The sequence below is a fragment of the Aptenodytes forsteri genome, unplaced genomic scaffold, assembly GCF_000699145.1.
Source record: "Aptenodytes forsteri isolate BGI_AS27 unplaced genomic scaffold, ASM69914v1 Scaffold208, whole genome shotgun sequence".
In the NCBI taxonomy this organism is placed as follows: domain Eukaryota; kingdom Metazoa; phylum Chordata; class Aves; order Sphenisciformes; family Spheniscidae; genus Aptenodytes; species Aptenodytes forsteri.
In genome coordinates, this window is record NW_008794963.1 from 2,439,939 (window position 1) to 2,454,451 (window position 14,513).

A 14,513-nucleotide genomic window follows, 5' to 3' on the forward strand; every position below is an offset into this window, starting at 1 on the left:
CTTATTTTTACAAACTGTACAGAAGGCTGGAAGCAACTTCAGCTAGTTCCACAATGACTTGTTTGAAGGAGATGTAAATTCAAGTTTGCTAAGTTAATGTGAGTTTAATGTGGATGCAGGTGGCACTTGATGCTCTAGTGCAGCTTCCTGGACTGTTCAATGTCATGTAAAACTTGTCCCTGGATGTGGGGCACAGGGAGGACCGATACCCACACTGGCCCTTCAGCACGGAAGTGAAGCACCTCATAGGCAGAGGTAGTGAATACTCCAAGGAAAACACAGTAGTTAATGCTGTTTTATAAACACTGATAAAATACAGCTCCACAGTTAGTTTAAAGTACTGTTCCTATGACATGAGTGGTTGTAGAGTACCAGTGGCTCACTTTTTTCCATACCCTCTCCAGTTTTCATCCGGTTTGTTCTTGTTGAGTGTTGGTGGCTGGATCTTACAAAATAAGACTCCTTCCTTCCAGGACTGTACTTCTTCCAGTTCAGCAGCACGTTCTCTGCTTGTACTCTTACCTGAGGTCAGTGCTACACTAGAACTGAAGTTTATGGCAGCCCTAAAGGGGCTAAAGTTCATCGGCCTCACGTGGAGCTAGAGTTTGATGCTGGGCTATGCTGTAATGCAAGGGCAGAGTGGTTTCAGAAAAGTAAACTTACCCACTGACCTCTAACACTGCACCTGAGCTCATGGGTGGCTAACTGACAGGCGTTAAGCTCTGACCTTACCAAGAAAAAGAAAAAAACGAAGAGGTAATATGTACAAGCTGTCATTAAGTTCTCCTGTATGGCTAGCCCAAGTTAAAGCAAGTTTGATGTGTAAGTCGAGTGGACAAACTTTGCCACTCAGCCATTTTTAAGAAGTTCTTGAAATTCATAAGTTAGGAAGGGTGAGAGTTGAACTGAGTCATGTCTGAGAATGGACCAAGTCATCCAGGCTCCGGTGACAGCAGGGAGGGATGCTTGGTCTAAATCTTTTGTCAAGTAAGTCTGTAGGAGGACACCGGTCTCAATTTCCATCTGCTGCTCTATTTGATGCGTCTTTTACTGCCCAAGTCTTGAATAGCAGTAAAGAGCATGGGTCACCTTTAGTGCGGTCTTGTTCTGAAGCACCAAGTTCTGTTTCTGAGACTGTTGTTTGTGATGTTTGTTGTCTGTATTTCACTTCTTCTCTGTACTTTTGGGAGGGGTTATTATTCCTCCTGTTGACATGGGTGATAACTGACCTGGGGCAGTGGATGCTACTCCACTGTTAACTTCTTCCTGTGTATCGGGGGAAGACAGCGACAAGTTAATACCTGTGACAAGTTCTACTTCCTTGTTTCACTAGTATTTGTTACACTGCTAGTACAATTCAAGTACTCCAGATTTAGGATACTGAATAAAAAAACAAGGAGATGATGTTACACGACAAAGTAAAGATGATTATCTTTTAAACACTTCACTGGTACTTCTAATCGGAGTCTTTGCTCACAGCCTGCAAGCATTACAGTAAAACACCTTTAGTTTATAGGAGGAGCAAGAAACAAAAGGTTAGGCACCGCTGACCATGCTGGCTGAGGAGAGCCGGGCCAGGTGCGAGCAGGATTGGCCAGCCTTAGCTGCCTCAGGAGAAGGGGTGCATAATGCACTCTCAGCTGTCTGAATCCACAAGCCACCTACCAGCATGTCCAAATAATTTGTGTGTGTCTGGATATTATGTCGATCTTCTACTGCAACCTTCTTGAAGTTCTTCAGCTTCACGGGGACTTTTTTCACCACACTCACAAAGGGAACCATCCATTCTACACACTCTGAAATGCTGTCCCAATCTAAGCCTAAAGGGTAGAACACAGTAATACGTATACAGAGATCACGGGGAGTTGCAGTGTTCCAATATGGTCATAACTTTAAAAACAACACTAATTAATACTGCAGATAAAAATTCAGAAACATCCTCCCAGAATCTCCCAGCATTTCCTTGCGCTTGTCACTTAGAAGTGTCATGGCAGAGGATGGCGAGCACAGGCCTCCTGAGCAAAGCAGCTCTGTGGCCATGAGGGTTCCCCTTGCTTACCAGGGGAGGCTGAAGTGACTTTTTCAGCTTGAGCACAAGATTTTGCTTCACACTTATAAAAACATACACTATTGCCACAGCCCTTTATAGTACCTCAGGCAACACACAAGTGCTGAGCTTAGTTCAGTGATTTTTTTTTTTCCCCCCCCACTGTGTAAGGGACAGGCTTGTAGGAATTTGCACACAGGTTAACTGAATGCCACCGACAGCTGAGGATGACTGGTGGCTGACTACATTCTAGGAGAAAAAGTAGCCAAATAATGTATAGCTAACAATCCCCAAAACAACTGAAGTCAGAGAGCAGTATTAACCCAAAAGCAAGAAGGGTAAGTCTGCTTCATTTCCTTAGCTAAGACCATGCTTCTGGTCTTATGACGCTTCTGAAAGCGTTTCCTTGAGTCTTTGTAACATCTGAAATCGGGGTAGGAAGGAGTCTTATGATGCTTCTGAAAGCGTTTCCTTCTTTTTTGAGTCTTTGTAACATCTGAAATCGGGGTAGGAAGGAAGTGAAATTAGGGGGGAAAAAACACCCCACAGAACAGAAGAACAAAACTGTTAAGTGTCCATGTAGCTTTTGCTCTTTGGCAGCCTGGTAAACCAATACACTCTTAGCAGCCTCAGGCGTGCAACAGCTTTCAGAATTCCCTGCCTAACAAGACCAAGCTTTACAAAGGCTTCTTACCTGAAGCTTTCTTAACTACTTCAATTGAGGTATAGTGGCAGAGCGCTGCAGCAGCTAGTGTTCTGTACTGGAAGTCCAAAGAATTCACATCCAGGATACACAGGTCTAAGAGCTGAGGAAATAAAGAGTGGAGGAAGTAAGAGTTACAAATTTTAACAAAATGATACTTTAGAAAAATCCTGTCTGAGAAACTGCTGTGCATACAGCAGTCCTACAGCCTATGCTCTATAACATGGCTGACCTTTTTTAGCATCAATCGCATGCATCTAATTTATTTTTGGCACCAATTGCAGTTAAAATGGATCTCACAGAGTTACAATGCAAACCAATTTGCACTTTTACCAGTAACATGCAAGACACTTTGCTCGCACAGATTTAAGTACACCTTGAAACGCTTAGCAGACCTCCAGGACGGTATTTTCTTAAATTAAAATATTACCTAGCAGCTCAGTGACTTAAACCAGCCTACTCTTCAGTAAGCCTCTCTGAGGCTGGACACAACACATGCCCATAAAAATTGAACCACAGCAGTTTCAAAATAGTCAAAACACTCCTCAGACTGCCCTTTAGGCAAATACACAGAAACACCATTACAGATAACACAGGTAAAAACAGTTAACTGTCCATAGCATCTCAAATTACCCACCCTCCTCTCAGAGCTGTTGCCGCTGTAGCGCACAGCGATTAAAAAAACAAGATGGATTTTTAGTTTTCCAGTGTACAGAAAAGTCTTAGGATATGTGAGCTGGGAGACAAGAAGCACATGGGTGCTCGTCCTCAAAATTTAGTATGAAGTTCTCTGGCAGTCAAACTTGCACATTCCTTAACAAAGTAACAGGTGAGGTGACACAAGGAAAAGCATTCTTTAATGGCTTTTGGGGTATAACGTTCAGTTGCGCTTGTAATCGCTCCAAAAAGCATTTTCTGATACAGTTTACTACTTACCTGTGCTATCTGAATGAATTTTTCCTGAGAATACTGAGGTAGCAGCACTTTTGGAACATCCTTCAGAGCATCCACTTGAAGATAGAGGTTCAGCCAAGAGACGATTGTCACTGGACAGAGTTCCCATTTTAAAGCCTGCAAATATTAAACAAACAGGTAAGCACCTTAAACCACGCAACGATAGTTTTGTGCCCTGATCTCTTTTCCCATACCTCCCCTTCCGAGTTTGCTCAGCTTGTTGCACAGATCCTCAAAAGACACTAAAGCTTATGTACAATTGCAATCTGAAATGAGTATCTGTACTTGAATTCTCAGTACTTTTTGAACAGGCGGTATTACAATCAGCAGAAACATGTATCCCTATACCTGTGAGGTTGGAGCTTATGTATCTTCCCCATTCAGAAGCTAGGAAATTAGAGTATTTCCCCCGAGCCTTCAGGCTAGCTGCCTGAACCTGCAGCTCCTATCTATTAAGGAAGAATAAAATGTGTAAGGAGTTCTGTGACGGTAAAGATGGATCCTTTCCAACATGAGGAGCACTGAGTAGTGTCGGTGTCAGCTCTTTCCTGGCTCTCCTGTTCCCGCCAGCAAAGGACCCTGGCAAGGGCGGTACATTACAGTGACAGCCTCGTAGTGGGCCCCGTGGCTGGCTGTACCTGTTAAGAGCCTTTACTTTCACACAAGCTTGAGAAACCTGTCCTTTTCTAACAGACAGGGATTTCACCCCAGCCAAGGGGCTCTAGAGGTCCACTGCACATACAATGAAGGTTTCATTGTTTTGCAGAAAGAAGGACATACTAAACACGTTCCTTTTCCAAGCAAATAAATGACATTAAAATACAAGGCTCAGCTGGACAGTCTTTCAACCGGCACTTACAAGCACAGAAAAGTTATTACCTTTAACATAATAAGTTCCATTCTTACAATATCATCTTCACTGCAAGCACCATCAGTGACGTAAGCAAATTCTTGTATTTTAGGAGCGTAGATTTCCTTTAAAGGGAGGGGGTGAAAAAGTGAAGATTAGAGTGCCTTACAATTCTAAGAAAGCTTGAGAAGATACCGGCAAATACATTTCAGTCCATAGTGAAGTATTAACATTCCTTATGCTAAAACAGTGCTTTTCTCATCAAATTAAGTGACTTGAAACTTACAGGATTATGAGATACTAAAAACAAGTAGATTATGTGTTATCTATTGTGAAACACGACAGATTTATTGCAACTCTTTTAGCTTTTGGGGAAATAAATGCTGACCAAACAATTGGAACAGCCTTTCATTATACTGCTTTCTACTCAGCCGTTCCATTTGATGTAAAAACATACGCCATCCCATTCTTGCAGCACACTGCTGTGTTAGAAATGGCTTGCTGATACAGGTTACATGCAATGTCAGTGCTGATGTAGTCACACAGATTTAAAAAAAAAAAAAAAGCTAGAAAAAGATGAGAGAAAATCCCACAGCCACTGTAGCTGGCAAAATCCATGGTGCAGAGATGGTTAACAAAGAAATTTGCCAATGCAGTCATGCCAGTTTGGGCCACCTATAGCTAGCTGTGTGAGTAAAAGAGAACTTGCCAGCAGAACTGCTTCTCTACCAGCTGGCTCCACAGCCTGATGCCCCACGCACTTCCTCAGGATAGACAACTGCTTGTAGCACGCTACCTTGGCTTTAGGAACAACAGCTAGATCGGGGGGGGTTCCAAGTATAAAAACTTAATAACCCAAATTTTCCTCTCAGGTCTAGCCTACCAGGCACTATACAAAAATATGCTCTTGGCTTATAGATGTAGTGCACAATGTAATGTATCACCATCACTGCACTTCAAAAGAAAAAAAACTCTGCTAAATGGGTTTATAGGGATATCATCCTGACGTACAGGCAGTTTGAGACTTAGGCTTAGTTTTGTTCAAATCCCACACCCATTCCTGAGATTGTTTGCCAACCGCTGTATATTTGGAAAGAGACAAAACAAAATAAAACTACTCCTAGCACGTTTGCATACCTTCTAAGCTTATGTGGTCTCCTTCCCTGCTGCTGAGGAAAGGGAGGACAAAGACCACACTCCAAGAGATTGACATATGCACAACTGAAGGAAGAGAAAAAAAATTCCCCTTCTGACCTTCAGTGTTGTACGTACACCACCAAGTTCAAAAGAGTCAGACAGACGTAGTAAATGTGTTATCACTGTCTTTTTAGTTATTCCAAACTTAATATCCTCCTCCCTGTAACAGAGCTTCTTACCTCAAGTTTGGAGGCAATGAATAATGAGGTAATTCCTATGAGCTGAAGCATGCTCTTGTTAATGTTCTTTTGTGTCAACATGAATCTATCAAAAAAGTCTTGAGCTAGGTAGAAAGTTTCCCTGTGGAGTGCATACACCTCACATACCTACAACAGGGAAAAAAAAAAAATCAGTTTTCTGTTATAACACTCTATGTACATACATTGGAGTATTCAAGCTTTAGTAGTAAAACACAGCATGCACAATTTTATCTTTTGCACACACAAACTATCACATACCTAGGTGTGTTAGGATGCAGTGGTTAGTATGGGACTGGGAAAAGTATTTCCCATGCTCCCACCTAAATATGGATTGTCTATGATGCACTAACATGCTTCCAAAGTATACTTTTTCCAATCTAAATAGCACCCAGTTTTCCTAAAAATGAGTACAAACAATTTTCCACTGAAAGAAGAAAGCGTCATTGGAGGGGAGGAAAAAAAAAAAAAGAAAAAATCAGATGATGATACCTCATATTCCTTCTTAAGAAGAAACATTAATCAAAATGGTGGGAAGGGCAAATAGGTGTGTTAGGATGCAGTGGTTAGTATGGGACTGGGAAAAGTATTTCCCATGCTCCCACCTAAATATGGATTGTCTATGATGCACTAACATGCTTCCAAAGTATACTTTTTCCAATCTAAATAGCACCCAGTTTTCCTAAAAATGAGTACAAACAATTTTCCACTGAAAGAAGAAAGCGTCATTGGAGGGGAGGAAAAAAAAAAAAAAAAAAAAATCAGCAACCCCCCCACTAATCTGCTTGATTAAGAATACTCTGGACTCTGGGCTCAAGTTGAAGTCACTGAGCAGATCCTCCCTTTATTCCTAGTAGGTCTGTCCCAGTTGGTTAGTATGGGACTGGGAAAAGTATTTCCCATGCTCCCACCTAAATATGGATTGTCTATGATGCACTAACATGCTTCCAAAGTATACTTTTTCCAATCTAAATAGCACCCAGTTTTCCTAAAAATGAGTACAAACAATTTTCCACTGAAAGAAGAAAGCGTCATTGGAGGGGAGGAAAAAAAAAAAAAAGAAAAAATCAGCAACCCCCCCACTAATCTGCTTGATTAAGAATACTCTGGGCTCAAACCTCAAGTTGAAGTCACTGAGCAGATCCTCCCTTTATTCCTAGTAGGTCTGTCCCAGGGCAGAACCACTAAAAAACTCGAAGTCTTTGGCTCTACAGCAAATAAGCCTGGAAGCTCCTGCCCGAGGGGGCTCTGCTGGCAAGCCAGGAGCCCTGCCTGCAGCCCCTCAGGCACACCAACAGCCTCACTATGCAGGGACAAAACTGCAAGAACAGCCACCTGCTCCGTACAGTTGCGGGTTTCCCTGGCAGGAAGAACTTTTAATACTTGCATTGTATCAAAGTGGTTCAAATGCCAGTTCAAGAAAAAAGGAAAGGAGACTGCCCGGGCTTGGAGACCTTATGCAGGGCCCTATTTTTTCCTATCATCTCTAACTGAATTTGGGTGGGTCTACCACAACTCCAGCTTATCTGCAACTCTGTATCCCTTCCACAACTGGAAACTAGTTAGATATCTATAAATTACTTATAATCTACGTACAGTCAACAGGAAAGAATATCCAAGAAATAGATCCCAAGTCCCAGCTTCCTGCCCTCCTTCATTATTTCGCTTGGATAAAAAGTCAGAATAAAATGTCAGTACTACTAGCCATTTCCTAAGATTGAAAGCCCATTTGCAAATTAAAACCCTTCCTGATCATCAAAAATGCAACTGGTTGGCAGTAACACCACAGCTCATTCTTTTAGACCTGATCTAATATTTGCCAATTGATGCGCTACTCTGGTATTAACTACTGCTCCAAACAAGATTCAGAACTAAAAAGGTACAGACCAGGCCCACCCATGAATAAATGGCACAATTTCTATGAAAGTATATTGCCCAAACATAAGCAATAAAAGCTTGGTCATGTTAAATAGTATCTCGGTTATGATGTTACAGAAGACAATGTTAGGAACTACTGGAGGACTCTCAAAGTTGCTGGGATTTTAATCCACCGTGGCATATAGAACACTGCGCTGGACAACAACAACAAGGCCCTCATTGACATTTTTGTTTGGAAATTAGATGATTTCTTAAGAGTTCAAGATTTTCAAAAAAAAAGCAACAAAACACAATTTAATGGTGGTATGTAAGTTACACAACTGGAACAGTTTTTATATTCAGACCATATTTAAAAAAAAAAAAAAACACCACAAAAAACCAAAACCCACATGCTCCTTTCCTTTCCCTCAAAATTCCCTGCTATTAGCACTGTTCCACCAAGGCAGCAAGAGCGCCACTAACATCTGCTTCCTTGGAGTACTCGATATGGAATTGGTAAACCTGCAAGATCCCTTCTGCTGATAGGCAAGGATTGCATGAGTCAAAGGTTGCTTTTGGCAGTGGTGATTGAATATGCTCAATATAGAGTTCTTGGAAACACCTCCAGAACATAGCTCTCTATTCACAACACTAATACTCCTTCACATCGGCTGCCAAGATCGAGAACTTCCATTTTGTTTGGCAACTGGAATACTCTGAAGTACAGTAATTAGACTGGAATATGGATGATTTGTTTATAATCATTTTCCAACAAGAACCTGTCTATATCAAGAGCCTTCAGATATCGGCCTCTAATGCACTACTTTCTTCTTCTCTCTTCATAGGATAGAATTAAAAATTTACTGGTAAGCCAGAAAATAGTGTCAGGGGCTGACAGTAAAAGCTCTTGATGTAGACAGGGCCAGGGTGATAACTCAAGTCCTCAATACAGAGGCAGTTGTCTCATGGCTTAGATACAGTCTAAGATGTAAAGGTAGAACTCCATAACTAATCTGTCCATAGCAATTTCAGTATAAGTGTCTCAAAACTAGATTTATCCCCTTCCCAGGACGTAATTGTGGCAAGAGCAAAAATTTAGTACTATTGCTTGCTGCCCTGTGTGGAAGGTTCAGCGTCTCCTGCCAGGGAAGACTGAATGTAGCTCACCAAGAGGATGAAAAGCAGTAACATGTAACCTTTTTGTTGCAAACTACTTTTAGCATTTACCATACAGTACATTTTGCTATTAGATCTTTTACATAAAAGCTGTGCTTTTATCTGCCTACTTCACAGGCATAACAGGTGGCAAAGTAACAAAAAGAACACACCTCTAAGAGCCAGTCTAACAGTATTGATCTCATGTGAGGTTGCAAACTAGAATGTAGTGATGTGAAATGTTTGCAATGAGCATATCTGTTCTCCTTCTTCAGGATGTTGAGCCAGACATCTTTGGAATTTCCCCAGCTATGGAATAAAGTTACACAAAGCATTGTTAAATATATATACACCTTCACAAAAGGAGTATAGAAACATTATTTATTGTTTACAGATATTCAGGAACAAAAAGAAAAATTCCACATGCTAAAAGATCCTTATGGTAATTAGAAAACTGCAGGTATACTTTGAACATTTTACATCACCACAACAGCAGCTTGCCAAGATCATCAGCCAGTCCAGTTTTATAGAACAGCCAATAAAACTGAACCTGTGCATCCCAAAGTTGCACATACAACCAGAGTTTCCTATTTTGCCTAGTTAGGTGGCTGTCCAGAGAGCAATATAAAAACCAAACCCTCCCCATAAAAAAGAAAAAAACCACCCCAGTCCCCAAGAAACACAAAACATACATGAAGTTGTCCAGTTTAGTTTGAGAAAAACATTTACAGATGGTGTTTAAAAGTCATTCACCCATCCCTTCCTTTTCTAGCCTACCTTAAGGCTCAGAAACAGGCTATTGTGAGAAAAACTGAGTTCTTGTTTATTGCTAACATAATTTATTAGCACTCAAGTCTACCTGGGAAGAAGAAGATGCCTATATCATTAATATGGCTTGTTTTTAATTTGTAATTATTGTTATTATGAATTGATGTGGGGTTTTTTCTTAGATGTACTTCTCATCCTCCAGTTACTAAGACGGACAGCACGTTAATCAATGCAATGCTGATTTCCTACTGACATTTTTGGAGTTATACTTTTACCTTTCCCCAAGCAGAAGCAGAGAGAGATTAAACAGACCTGATCGCTGGTATCGCCTACAAATTCTAACCCAGATCAGTTCCATTCTGCTGCCATCATAAATTAAAAGCTGGAGAGATACTTGCTTGTTTAATGCACAAGTCTCCCCATTTAAGTGGGCAGGCATAGAGAAATCTCCTATTATGATCTCCCTGCAGCAGTTAGGAAAGCATGAAGAAGGCAAGAGAGAGTAAATGATCCTCTTACTCAGCTAATCGGAAAGCATGGAGCTCAGCTTTACCAGATGCCTATTGACAAGAAGTGAACATCAAGAATTATACAGAATTCCATGCAAGGAGTTTTTGAACCTATCTTTTGGGATCCAGCAGCTTCCAACAACTTGCTAAAGGAACGCATGAGATTCCCTCATTCACCATCCTTTTTTTTTTTATTTTTAAAAAACTACTTTGCACTAAGCTTTCCAACACATGCAAAAATGTGATTTGCTAAGTATAGAGAAGAGTATACTGTTCTTTACAGCACAGTTCAGCAGGCTTGGGATTAATAGTGAGAGAGAAGAGCAGTTGAGTTTGAAACTCGGTGAAAGGGACTGTAAGAGACCTATTGCTTTGCACTGAAAAACTACTGCACTAAGCTTTCCAACACATGCAAAAATGTGATTTGCTAAGTATAGAGAAGAGTATACTGTTCTTTACAGCACAGTTCAGCAGGCTTGGGATTAATAGTGAGAGAGAAGAGCAGTTGAGTTTGAAACTCGGTGAAAGGGACTGTAAGAGACCTATTGCTTTGCACTGAGGCAAAACACCACCATGCAGCATCTCCCAGTTATGATCAAGTTTTGGCCGGAACAAATAAAAACACGGTGTATCTAGAAAGGTTCTCAAAGTAATGCTTCATGTTCTGCTTCTCTTCTCACTCACCTCAGCAGTTTTCCCTAATGCATTGCAGTAAATTTAACAACTCTCTCATTAAACACCAGGCTGATAAAAACAGCAACTGGGGTACTCATCTAACACACCTGAATGGCTAAGAAATTCAGAAATTGAAAAATCTGATTTAGTCAGCTAATCTATCCCTCTGCAGAAGGGAAACTTTCTAGAACTGTGACTGCACTAAGCATACTGCATTGCATTAGCAAGCTACCTGCACAGCAATATTGCCACAAGTTTATTTGCATATTTGTACATTTTTAAGTTCTTAAAGTAAACTTTGCTTAGTATTTTTTGATCACTCAGTTCCAATAACACTGAAAGAAGTTTAGTTTAAGCATTATGTGTCTCTTAACCACTTAGAGTCTCCATTGCTAAGTTATAAAAGGACAGCTCTGAAAGGCTAAAATTATTTGTCCTGTGCATTTATAAGATCAGGGGGGGAGGAAAAATACCCAGAATTTCTGTCTTTTTTTGGTCATTGAATTGTTTGTGGGATGAGGAGGCAAGTACAGGTATGGGTTGAGTACTGCCCACCGTTATACAAACACAATACAACAACAGATTTTACTACAGTAGTTCAGCATATTTGATAAAACATCAAACAACTGCTGCATCTGGTAAACTTACTTGAGTTCTGGCAAAGGTGACGGGTTTATGAAGAGGTTTCTGAACCTGTATTTTTTGAATCTTGAGAAGTCAGTGGTTACTGATTCTTTGTGAGGCGTTTCAATAATTATGCAAGGCGAGATGCCTCCTGTTATTGTGGGCGGCCAACAACTCTGCAACATAAAGAAGGTATCTTTTAAATGCTGATTTTACTATGAGAGCAAGAAAGGCGAGTAGATTACAGTAACAACAATATATGTAATGTACATTAGTCTTTTTGGACCTCAGCATCAATTCATGTACTGAAACCAAGAAAGCCAGAGAGATTAAATGCCAACAAAGCCTTTCGTAGTCAAGACGGAAGATGTATAAACAAATCTGACAAATTTGGGAAACTCAGCTTTGAGGAAGATAACTAACTGTCTTTAATTTATGAACCCACAAGTAACCTATCCATTGCTTGAGCTGCTCAGTTACAGTACATAAGGCAAAGGTACTCATTGCTACTAAAACACAGGACATTAGGTTGCCAGTCCTATCTACTTATCTACTCAGAGGGAAAAGAAAGGAGAGGGTGGAGGTTCTACTGTCTCTCAGGGGAAATTCAGCAACTTGTTATCTTCCAATTAAGCACTCCAGAGAGGAGCCACCCATCTCAGCTCCAGAGCTAGATACCCACTGAGCAAGCAGCAGCTGTGAACTATCTCTCAGCCTGCCAATGCCAAATATGGGATGCAACGACTCAAAAGGAGAAGAGCCCAAAGTTATTCATACAGAAAGCTTCAAAGAAGGAATTCTAGATTACTTTAGTTAACTCTGTAACTTGTTTCACTAATACTTATTTGGTTGTACCTAACCAATACAAGTAAGGAGGTATCAAACGCGTGGAGCATATGCAATGCTGTAATGGCTGACAGCCTTCAAAATGGTGACACAGAACTTTAATTATGCTCTGTGGAGTTAGGGGGAATCCCATTGCCAATGAATGGCAACACCTGAACACAGAAACTTTTCTTATATAGCTGTTTTGCAAGGTAAACTACATACAATTTCCTTAGCGTATCTAAACCTATTTATAGCCAGACTAAAGTACCCTAAGAGTGAAGTTACATATTCCAGCAGAATTGGTCTTAACAGCACACAGCCAGGAGAAAAGGGAGATCCTGCTCCTTCTCCTCTCCTGTGATCCTCACTGCCCAAGTCCCACCCCTTCCTTCTTTTGTCAGCTTTGATGCTTGTCAGACCCTCTGCTGGGTTGATTCAACTCACTAACCTGGCAGAACATAAACTCATTTTGTAGTGTCAAATTAGCAAGCTGAACCTGCATACTGCTTCATTTAAAGAGAACCAAAAACGGAGCAAGGCAGGGGATGGAGTGCCTGCTTGAAAGAAAGGGGAGCAGGATTTCCCCCTTTCAGCAAAGGCAAACTGTGACACGCAGTTTCACCCCAAGCACAGCTGACGTACTTACACAGCATTTTTCCCTACACAAAGTTTGCAAAGACAACTTCACAATCAGAAGAGTTTTGCTTCACCATAGCTGTTAGTCTCATTTGCTTTACAAACAGAATAACTGCAAACAACACTGTTTGCAAGAGAAAGTTACATTATTTTACTAACCCACTTTAAAATAAACAACTGTAAAGCCCCTCACTTGGTTTAGGAGTAGCCTGTGTTAGTTAAAACAGATTCCTAAATTGATTTAAATAATCAAAGGTACTGTTAAATGAAAGTAAAGAGGGCCTGTGTGCTTATGAGTCTTCTTAACTAAATGGCCGTGAAACCACACCTTGAGTTAAAACAAGTGCAAGGATCTTGTTTAGACTTGCCTCTAGGCCTCCAGTTGCTCTGCACATGGAGTTATTCTGAAATATCTGGGTTTATTCTCATTTTTACACCTAACCTTACTCTGCAGTGGTTTCCACATTGAAGGACCCTTTATCTGCACAAAGCCATGCGTAAAAAAGCAAAAACGTATAAAAAGATGCTAAGGTGCAGAGCTCCCATGGTTTTTAATATCTGAAGGTAGAAACTTCCCCTATTCAATACTTTCTAGTGTGGAATGCATGACCTCACACCCACCAACATAAACCAGATGGACTCCCTCACCTAGTTTGAACCAATAATCAGGATTGAATTACCTTAATCTCATATTGATGCTTTTTAGCAATTTTCCCATCTTCTCTTTTCTTAATCTCCTGCTGAGAAGAGAGACACACATCAATACACTGACAATGACCAGCACACCCACCTCTAAAGCTAAAGCAAACTGTTGCTACTCCTGCCCCACTTTCTCACTCAGCAGAGTAAAGATTCTCCCATCCAAATGCACTGAAGAACATTCAATATTATTAAACTTTTCAAGTTGCCCAAACTGGTCACCTCTGCTGTTCTCCTTTTTCTGGTCTGGAGATGTTCTGGTGCCTGCAGTTCTTGTGGAGACTCTTCTTGACATGACAGTGGCTGCTGCTGCTTGGCTTGCAACCGGCTACTGCAAAGAGCAAAAAGACATTAGATGTTAGGAGAGCAGCAGTTGTTAAGTGAATACAGATAAGCTTGGTGTATTACGATGCTAACAGTTTACCTGCGTCTTGACATCTTCTTTGGGTTGCAAGATCTCTACCTGCACCAAAGGAATAACATAAGCTCGGTTAACGTATCCTCAAGAAGTTAGGACCAAGTTCCATCCTTTGCGTCATAAGACGCATCACAAAGAGCAGCATGGTTTACACAACTGAAATAGAAGGGCGCAAGTATTTTACTGGTGTGAGGAACGCCTGAGCAGAGGACCTCTGTGGCGTATAATCACAGGCAGCTCCACGTCCTGCTGGGAGTTACACTGCTGAAGTGGGTTACACAGGGGTGCCCACGTATGCCAGCAGTACATTTGGCTCAGGCTAGCTGGGCTCATCTAGCCCGGGGGGGCGGGGGAAGCTGTAAAGGGACATTTCCCACGCAAGAGGATGGGGGGGTG

The 14,513-nt window shown here is 41.1% G+C and overlaps 1 protein-coding gene across 1 annotated transcript; it reads right to left on the minus strand.

Annotated features, from left to right (window-relative positions):
* Positions 1 to 25: 25 nt before the first annotated feature.
* Positions 26 to 14,137, minus strand: CCNE2 (cyclin E2). Its single transcript, XM_009275473.2, has 11 exons — positions 14,124 to 14,137; positions 13,922 to 14,030; positions 13,681 to 13,737; positions 11,561 to 11,712; positions 9,134 to 9,269; positions 5,931 to 6,077; positions 4,584 to 4,679; positions 3,687 to 3,821; positions 2,742 to 2,853; positions 1,666 to 1,820; positions 26 to 1,266 (listed from the first exon to the last, which is right to left on the minus strand). The coding sequence occupies exons 1-11, from the start codon at positions 14,135 to 14,137 to the stop codon at positions 1,165 to 1,167; spliced, it is 1,215 nt and encodes a 404-aa protein (XP_009273748.1). The 3' UTR covers positions 26 to 1,164.
* Positions 14,138 to 14,513: the final 376 nt, after the last annotated feature.